General features: G+C 38.2%; 1 protein-coding gene across 1 annotated transcript in view; it reads left to right on the top strand.

Moving 5' to 3' along the window:
* Nucleotides 1–10,719, top strand: part of lrp8 (low density lipoprotein receptor-related protein 8, apolipoprotein e receptor) — a 161,027-nt gene that overhangs the window by 72,037 nt on the left and 78,271 nt on the right. The window contains 1 exon segment of the mRNA XM_035654111.1: nucleotides 4,350–4,472. Coding sequence (XP_035510004.1) covers nucleotides 4,350–4,472 — 123 coding nt within the window.

A 10,719-nucleotide genomic window follows, 5' to 3' on the forward strand; every position in this document is an offset into this window, starting at 1 on the left:
TAGGTCATATAGAGGCATCATTATTAAATTTAAACTGTTTCATAACCAGTTAATAACTCCTTGTAGTACATTTAATGTGTGTATAAATAATTTAATAAATTAATCAGTACAGTATATTAACAAAATACTACTGTATTTATGTGAACATAAGCCTAAGAAGTACATAGTTAAAGTGCAAGTGAAGTGGAATGATAGAAAAGATACGAAAATCTGACGGTGCAATTTAAAAGTTTACAAAGTTAGTGATGACTCAAGGATGTGGATAAAACCACCTAGTGAGCAAGGTAGAGCTCTTCTGGTCCGTCTGCAATTTCACATAAATATTAATCACTTTTTCTATCTGGGGGTAGAGGACTAAAATAACATAACGTTGAGCTTCAAATCTAGGAGGGATGGTCGGTAGGTAGGTTGTGTGTATGGGCGCAATACAGTCTTAGTCTTTGTCATTCACTATCACACCTCATAAGGCAGGTTTAGGCTGTTCCATATGGATGAAACTCATATATGACAGGTCTTGGTTCATCAAAATGTAAATGCAAGCAGCTGTTTGTGTGTGCATCAGCAACTCTTGAGAGGCATGGGAAAGTGTTTTTCGTAAGTGCAGATTTTTTACACGTTTTAACATAAGATGCAGATGTCCACATTTCACAATTTATGACCTCTATATTTGTCCACCATTTAGAGTAGATGTGTTTAGTGGAATATGTATTGTTGTCTTTTTGTTGCTTTATTGCTTTTTTTATTCCTGGTATCAGTTCCTGTGCCTGTTGCAGCTGAAAAATGAGTTCTATTTGCATGCTTATTTCTTATTTCTTTATTAAACTAGAGCTTTCTTTCCAAAATGTTTTACTGTACAGCCATCTGCGGGAAATTTCCCTTGAATAAAACTTATCACTATTCAATATTCAAAACCCCAAGTGACTGCACTCTCATAAATGTAATTCTTGGTTTTCAAGATGGATGATAATAGCTTTCCATAATGTGCTTTATTGAAATACGACAATTTTTACTTATAGTGGGGGATATAATTTTTAAACTAAAGTCCTTTTTTCTAAAGATAATTAAAATGTCCACTTGTCATCATATGTTCTACAAATCCTGTCCTGGAATTCCTCTAGATTGTTGAAATGGGAAAGGCTGCTCACATTGCTGTGTTTTTTTTTGTTTTTTTTTATCTTTGTCCAGTGCCATTGTTGAATAAATGTCAAGATAATCAGTCATCCTGGTTAATTAAAAGCATATTTGAGTTGCTCACAGAGAAATAGCCACTACCCGATGCCTTTGGCCCCCAGAATAAGAAGGGGCCAAGGTGAATCGTATTATCTACCTTTTTGTCCTCAAGATAAGAAGAAATGCTAGTTAAAGAAAGGGTTGTAGGAAACTGATAGGCTTATGTTTGCTGGCTTCTGAATTTTAATTAATCCTTTTGAGTGTGATACGTTTACACCATTTTGCATCCCTAGCTGAATTAAACAAGCTGTTTTTGAGAGGATTATGCTGATCGGTGTTTGGAAATATGATAGGAAGGTGAAGAAAAACCCTTATTTGTGGATGTCTGATATCAGCTTTGTTGTGATCTACAGTAGCATTGTAAATTATACTGCCCGGTGCATACGCTGTGTGTGGCTACAGCTGCCTCTGTTATCAGGCTCTAGGCAAAGATGGAGGGAAAGATGAAAAACAGGGAGGGTGGACAGGAAGAGATGGGATTTATGCTAACATGTTGGTAGGAAGGTAACGGATTTATTCAGTCCTTTGTGAAGACTGATGCCACTGGACCCCACCTCGACAGCCTCTTTCTTCCCTCTTGCCTTTCGCTTCTGTACCCTTATTCTCTGTTCTCTCCCCTCTTTCTATTTACCTTTGTCTCTGGCTCTGTCTACTCTGTGATCCTTAGGGACACACTTTTCATTTATTCTAGTCCTACACCTTCTTCAATTCCATCTCTCTCATGTATTTAAGACTCCCTTTTTCATTTTTCCCCCTCTTTACTTGGAATCAATACTCTGGTGAATGGGTGGCTGTCTCTATCTTTTCTTCAATCTGCCATACATTGTTAAATAAATAAATACATTTAGATATACATATTGAAAGCATTGGTCCCCACTGCAGAGATGCTGTCAGTTCCTCTAGCATGCACTTCATTATTATTGCTCCCACTTGTGCCATCAGTCATAACGCTGCCTTTTACCACACACCATAGGACATCCAAGGCTCCACACATAAACAACAAGCTAATAAGCTGACTAGCTTTCCCCTTACTAAGTAGAATATATATAACATGCTGCTGGGGTTTGACCAGTTCCTTTGTGTAGTTCAGCACTTTAATCAGTTCCCTAAAATCCTAGAAAAAAACAAAGCATGTGGCATTTATCAAAAGGGTTTGATTTCATATACAACAGCAGAACGGGAATGGTTGTGTCATTAATTTGACAGTTGTTTGGTACATAAGTTGGACTTTAAGTGAATAAATAAAGGCAGAGTGGATGTTGTATTCTGTTCAGTTTCCCAGGGAGTCTGAGAACTGAAACATTTCTGCTCGTAATTGTGCGGCACCATAGTACCAATAGAAGCTGGGAAACTGCAAGCCACCTCCATCATATAGCAAATTCAGTCTTTTCTTTCCTGGCTGTAGCTTCATATTTAGTACAAACATGCGCAGCGTGTTATCTATCATCTCATGTAAGTCTCTGCTAGAAATTGAAAAAGCGTATTCCCCAAAATGTCAAAATATTCCTTCAAATGTTAATTGCATTCATTTTCATCTCCCAGTAAGGAGAACACACAGCAGCCATGTGCTCTAACACTCACTTTGTTTTCACTGTTCACATAAACTGATAGAGACTGCCTTGTCTCATTCTTGGTTTGTTATTCGTCCATCTTAGAAATTTGGAACATTTTGTTTACTGTGTGTCCTTACGTTACACAGCTTTAGCCTGGCACTGCGCTAACCTACATTTTCAGCTGGTTTAAACTAAGAGTCGATGAGGTGGTTTAACATCAGGCTCATGTGAAAGAAAATGGAACAGTTGCAGTCCCAGTTACTCTTTCTACTAGTCAGAAGGAAATCACCTCGACACAAACACCACCACCAAACACACACACAAGGTGGTTCCCACACAGACACACGCACACACACACACACACACACAAACACATTCTTGCTATTTGTCAGCCCCCTCGCTGTACAGTATATTTCATCATGGCGAGGCAAGGCATTGCTAACACGCCAAGCGAGTGCTTTCTCTTGTTCAGTGGCTCTCACTGTCAAGGGGAGGGATTTTTTTTCCCTCTCCCTGTGACAGACTCAAGTGCTTCAATTTTCCCCTTGCTTGGGGAAAGTGACTGCACAAAATCTTTGGAGTCCATAGGCTCTCAGGAAACTGGGATACAGACAGGGCTTGAGCTGGTTTTGCAAAACTGAGCTGGGCACTGAAAGTAGATCATGTGATGGTTAAAATGGATCAAAACCCCTGAGCAAGTTCAGGGAGGCAACTTGAGGGTTGCTGCTTTGTTCACATGTGGACTGCTTTATTCCCTGCACCACATATCTAACACGGTCTAGCAAAAAGCGGATCTATTAAAGCTATTAATGCATTTACTCATTCAGTCTGTCTAAAAGCAAACTGCTCAAATTGAAAGCACTTCTCCTCCACTGTAGCATCCACCTGTAATCTCATATGTGTCTTTTGCTGAATTTATTCTTAAAGAATATTCTGTTCCAGGTTGTCAAATATTGCTATGCCCATGTTGCTATGAATATTAGCCATATATATATTGATGTCAAATATCAATATGGATTAAGCAGTATACTGGAGACTTTTTCATCCATGCTGGATCTTTGTCAAGTGAAGAAATCTATCACAGTCTCACCTGACTGACACTCCTGATCCACTTAGTCAACCTCAAAGAACAGACTCCAATAAATACTTGCTAATAAAACTCCTCCTGTCCCCTCATGTCTCTTGTTAAAGGATGCAATGCCTGCTGATGGTTGAACTAAAAGTGGTTTGAAGTTGACTCAGAACTTACCCTTGACTTACATTCAATTTTAATTTCCTAGCCTTGTTGCCTTGTTAAGTGGAGTATCAAACTATGGAAATGCTTTAAAAAGTTTCCATTTATTTTCATCACTTGTCAGACAGTGTGTTCGGTTTCAGCAAGTGTTGTTGTATGTATGTATTCATACATAAATACAATATATCATAGTCACTGTGTAAAGAAATGGAAATAAGTTGATTCACTATAGAGTTATATTAATGACCAGAAGAGAGTAGCAGCAGACACAATACTGGAACAGCGTTCTTTGAGTCATACACTAATGATGCATGTTACCTTTGTCTCCACAGCAAAGAAGACATGTGCGACCACAGACTTCGCCTGTAAGAATGGACAGTGTGTTCCTGCTAGGTGGCGCTGCGATGGAGAACCGGAGTGTGCAGACGGTTCAGACGAGGCTGATGCAATCTGCAGTAAGTAGCCGTACAGATGCACTGACGTTAAACAGACAAACACAAATAGTGCCACAAACACAGACAAAGGAAGGCCATGAACACACAGTCAGGTAGGTCAGGAAACACAAGACGTTACATACACGTGTAAGTGTGTGTGTTTATACTAGTGCATCTTCATTCATGTGTGTTTGGTATAAATGAAAGTTTATAACACCATGCATTTTCTAAAACACCAGCACACCAGCATTTGCATTTAAACTAGTTGACCTCCACACACACATGCAAACACATACATTTCCTTCGGCATAAAGCACTCCCAAGGTCGCCCTGTGTCAGTGTCTTACTTTTTGATGCGCTCCAGCCGCAGTGCCAACCTTCTCTTTCTTGCACATTGCCTCAGAAAATTGCTTTCAGTAGCTTTTTTTGTTGGCTGCACCAACAGACGCAGGACATCCATACATGGTTTTATCAAGGCCATGGATGGCAGAAGAGCGGGCAGGATGCCCGCTTCTTTCATACTATTTCCATAGAGCATGCTTATGTTTAGAGAATTAGAAAATACAATATAGTGTCTCACAAAACAGATCATGACACAGGAAAATATTTTCCGGAACTTACATTTTTACTTCTTCAGTTATTTAGTGCATATTTTAAAAAGCATTTTTTTTATTATGTGCAGGTACATTGATAGAAAGCTAGGTTAGTTAGTTAAGCTAAAGTAGTTAGGCTGTATTGCTAATGCTATTCTGTAGGACTAAAAATCTTTTGCTGCAAATACTAAATCTAAATGTGACAAAGCAGTTTTTGTGGAGGACAGTTAAGCAAATATTGCTAAAAATTCCAATAACCCATTTCTGTTTATCTGTGTCACTACACTAGTTTAATTATGAAAAATGGAACAAAGCCTGTAAACAGATCTTACCTGTTACACTCTTATTTAAAAGGTTGGCAGACGGTGAGGTCACTTGTTGCCGCAATTATGAAAAATGGAACACTGCCTACTTTGATTATTAGATTCTTTAATCAGCAGAGGAAACCCACTATTCACAGGTGGGGAAAGAGGTGTAATGAGTGTTAGGTGGAGCGGGGAGGTTTTACACAGCATGTGCATTTGTATGCTTGGGTTAAAGGATCAAAGTCAGAAAGAGTAATGATGAGACTGAAGGAGTTTGAGGACCAATACTGGAAGGTTAAATGGAAGGTTAACACTGTCTTTTTTAATTTGTATGGGAGGTTATTAACTGGCTTTTGGAAATGTATGGTAGAGGTTCAATTAATAGTCTGACACAAGAGGCTTTTCAGAAGCTGCATAATAACCTTGCTAGTTTTTGGAACTTTTGAACATTTTTCTTTTGGTTTGTTAAAGCTTCAGGTATATATTAAAAAAGGTTTACAGGAGACACCACAACACCTTGAGGAGAGTAGATTCTCTGGAAAAAAGTTAGTCCATGACTGAGTGAGAAAAGAAATGTATGTAAAAATGTATACTGTATGCATCAGTATGAGTCAGATACAGGTTTGAGAGAGAAGAGTAGAAGTTTCTGATGGCTTTGGGTAAGGCTTGGGTGAATTTCAAGATAAATTTATGATTCTGTGAGAGACTACACCCCCAAATATGAAAAAGTACTACTAAAAGTAACATACTATTTAGTGTAAGTGATCTATATTCAAGCTGCCAAAACTACCCTTTTTTATAGATGCATTATCCTTGTGAAAGCAGTCCAAATTTTGAGACTTTTTGTAACACACAGACTCCTCATCCAGACTACTGCGTTGGCACAACTGGGCGACACTGAAAAAACACAGGGTTGTCTGGTGAAATAGTGGCTCAACATCAACAGAGTGCTGTCCAAGTAGACTACATGATTAGCTTCACAAGGCAACTGGACTCACAAGATCAAAGAATCACAAGATTATGCAAGAATCCATCTCGCCAGGCTTCAATCTATGTGTTTGTGGCCGGTAAAGTGGTACCGTACCAATCAGTGTCCTTTAAGGAAATACTGGCAGCTACAGGGGTGAGCAGATAAATCAGAACTGGATAGTATTTTTTCACTGAGAGAATAGTGGCAATAAAGGCTTTTCTCAGTAGAAAAGATTTCGCTCTTCTCACAACAGACAGCTACATTACAAGGTTTGTTGATGTGATTTGTTGAAGTTCGCCTGTGATAGACAGTGATAGACAGATGGTTCATTCAATCACCTGCCAAGTACTTTTTCAATGTGCTTGCCCTTTTCCAAAAAATGTCCAACAATTACTTCCCAGATGGTTCTGCATAACAAACTATCTGGCACAGTCAGGTTAATACATCATAGGACTTTCTAGAGTTGTAAAATCTGCCTCAAAGCATTATAAAGAGCTGTACAGTGTCATTGCAAAAGTTGTATGGTGCTTTTTAAGCATCAAGAGCAAGCTGTTAAACAGTTGAGTTGAAACTGATCAACTCCTAAGGTATGAGCAGTAGAATCCAGACACATACTTTGAAATTCATTGGCATTTCAGAGGGATTGATTTATTAATCTCACATATAACCAGTGTTTCCTCCAAAGATAAGTCACAGAACAGAGCAGAAGTAGCAGAGGTCAGTTTTTCCACTTCTTATCACAAAACCTTCCATATGGCTGTGACTACAGGCCAGCTCATATTTGCAATTTTTATTAAGATGATTTTTTTTTAAAGAGGTGATCAAAGAGCCCTTTGAAGATTCTCAAAGTAATAAGTCTGATTGAGATAGACCAAGGACATGTGTGAGAGTGTGCGTATACGTGAACATGTGTATAAAGGGTACGAGTGTGTGCGCCCTCATAAGTGTGTGTATAAAACTAGAGTCAATGCTTGTATTTAGTATTCATCACAAGGTGAATCTGTAAGTCATTTCATCAGATTAGTGGACTTGTGGTTAAGTCTCATTATGTCTAATCAAGGTCAGACGATGTGAGAGCTTCTCTAACTTTCTCAGCCACATTGATCCTCACAGCTGTGTGTGTATGCATACGCAGTACAGTGTGTGTGAATGGAGTTGAGCAATATGGAAAATATGCCAAATTTTTCATAGATAATCCAGTTTGATCATCAGTTTGTATATTCAATACTGACACGAAGATACATTAAAGGGATTGCTACTTTATATAATAAATGGTCAAATATAATCCTAGATTGCTGACGATTTTCTACCATTTTACTGTAAACAGATGGGTGACAGAAAAAAAACCAGCAGCTTTAATTGGCTTTAGCATACCTTCTACAAGTCTCTGGAACACCATTCTTCCAAAAGATATTCTCTCCTTTGGTATTTTGATGATGCTAATGGAAAGCACTGGTACTTACTCAGTTTACTATCAGCCCATAATTCTCTCCCAGTGTATGGAAGCATCTGCACTGTTACCACATTATACAGATGAATAAAAATTGAATGTCTAGATTAACTAAGTGGAGAAACCACACGACCATAGCTATCACCACCATCTTGTCTCATCTCATTAATTTTTTTCAGGCCATGTTTTTTTTTTTTTTCCTTGTTAATATCACACAGATAGATCTATTGTTCTGTCCCTTTGCTATGCCCTTACACCCTCTGAACCTCTCTATACTAGCCTTCCATCTTTGTATCACATCCTATTCTCTGTCCTCTCGGTCTTTCCTGCTGTATGTCCTCCACTTTCTGATCTGAGTTCAGTTTAACTAATGCCTTTGATTGAATTGATTTCCCTGGGAGGGAATCGATGGGTTGATCCCCGAGACCTCTGGACGACTGCCGATTAACTATGGACCTCCGATGATGCCTCTGAAACCACACACACACACACTCAGGAGTTTTTTGTAATTACACATCTGAAAATTAATCTGGGCCTGGAGGGGATTCTGGAGAAAATGCTCAATCAGATGAGTGATTGATGTGGTTGATGCATGAAAAAGTGTGCGCGTCTGCACACAATGTTCCACAGCAATCGTAAGTGCAGGCATCGTCCCTAAGTACTGTTGTGGCAACATCATTAATAGTATTTGAGGTACCATGAAGTCACTAGATTACTAAATAAGTGACAGTTATTTATTGAAATAAACAAGCCAACAACAAACTGCAGCCCACATATTTGGACTAGATGTGGTTTCAGTTCAGTGAACTTCATTTGATCGAATACACCCTTATAATTCGTCATGTTCATGTTTCTTTTCCCTTTGATCAAGTATTTAAGCTCTGTTGTCGCAACCTTGGACATGCTGTCAATGTAACATGCAGGAACTTGTGTACTTTATGTTCAAAATCTTGAATCAAATGTCTTAGCAGTAATGCACACAGGCAACAAAACAATCAAAGTTAATATTCTTGATTTACTGTGAGACAAAATATTTCTTTCTGTTTGCTTGAGAACCAATTTTCACTTTTCACAGTTTTACTCTCTTGAACAATAAACATCCTGATCCACATGATAATGGATGTGAAGCAAATTAATATTCATTAAAATTTCTTAAGGCCTCTCATTGTGGTTTCAACACCGAAGGGTTCATTTTAAGGCTGCTTGATACTAATCCAGAAAAATTTTACCTGCTGACTAAATGCCAAAACATTACACACAATTATGCATTTCCAAAAAAAATGACTCATCATTTACTGCCGTCGGGTCATCTGTAAGTTTTCACATAACTGTTGCATTTACATAATTTGCTTCGCTGTGGGGTGCTCATGTTCATAATCCATGTACCAGACATCAAAGCTTTGATTTTCTGGGGTCTAGACATTACAAATTCAGCATCCATTTTCTCTGAGTGGCATCAGCAAGATCCTGCAGTTTGACAATCAGTGCTGATTAGAGGAGCTGCATAGACTCTCAAGCGGTATTTAAACTCCATCTTTATGTGTGTGCACTATTTTGGCTTTGCTGCTGCATATCTACACTCCAGGGATTAAAGTGAGCCCTTCTCGCCACCCAAGTGTCTCTGTGTAGATAAAGGTTATTGAATTGCAACATCAGACGCCCAGCCAACCTCACTCAGCCATATATTGGACCAACATGTGACACTCTTTTTACAGTCCCTAGCCAGTCCAAATGATGCTTTACAATTTTGGATGTAGAGAGAAAATTTTTAAAGAGTGCTTAAGCTTTTTAGTATTTGGAGGATGTTTTATATTCATAACATAAAAGTCTTGTATCATCAACGTCAGAAATCTAATCATTACAAGTCTACTCAGGCATATTTCATACTCAGAGGCATGCTGACAAAGGCTGTATGGAAAAGCCTCTCAAGTCATTGTGAACATAATGGGGGAAGACAAAAAAAAAGACAAACACAAATGAGAATTTTGATAACTTTAGAAGTCAAGTAATCTCAAGTCACACATCACGGTAGAGGAGCATGTTGAGATAAAACTGAGAAACAGTCCTGCTACTTCAGTTGGCTTTGCTATTATGATATGAAAGCTGTTAGATTTAAATTTATTCAAAAGAAAAAAGGACTATTCGATTCTTTGATATAAGGGATGGTATATATTTGATTGATGTTAATATTATACCATTCCACAAACTGCAGGGCCTTGAACTCAGCACATTTACACTCTGAAAAAACATTCTTGTAATAGTCAAAATAATCACTAAATATTATGTAGTACACCTTGCTTATATATTTAGTATGTTTTACTGTTCATCTGATTATAACATACTTACCCAACACCAAAGGGCTAAACTAAAACTGACATGATTTCAAACTTTGCTACTTATTTCATTCCATTTGATGAAACCCATTCATCTAAAGACACAAACTGTCAAAGCAGAGACTTTCATCACAGCATGATTTCTCTCCCACTTTTCATAGCCTTGATTTATAGAGCTCATATTGAGTAACTACTAACTTCTTCAGTTTCTCTGCATACAGTAATTAAAGCACTACCGAGGAGAAAACTAGTGAAGATATTGAAAGTGGACAGACAGCTGGAGGACAACTGCTACCAGCCTTGGCACTGCTTAGTTAAACAGGCATTGCAACTTCTTTAGTCTTGAGACTCTTCGTATTTATATAGGGAGAAGTAAGGCTTTGATTTGTCAATCATGATTGCAGGATGTTGATGATAAGGATATTGCTGATGACAATAATTGCTCTTTGACTACATGCTGTAACTCAGCACTCTCAAAATGTATTGCTTTTGTATGTTGTGCCTGATGTTTTATTGCATTTAAATCGCTGCTGTGAAATTCCGTTTGAATTCATGGAGAATTATGCCAACTGACGATGGTGATCCCCTGACCCTTTATTTAGTGCCACCATCAGGTC

This window comes from Morone saxatilis, unplaced genomic scaffold, assembly GCF_004916995.1.
Source record: "Morone saxatilis isolate NCDOM2014 unplaced genomic scaffold, NCSU_SB_2.0 Contig12, whole genome shotgun sequence".
Lineage (NCBI taxonomy): Eukaryota > Metazoa > Chordata > Actinopteri > Moronidae > Morone > Morone saxatilis.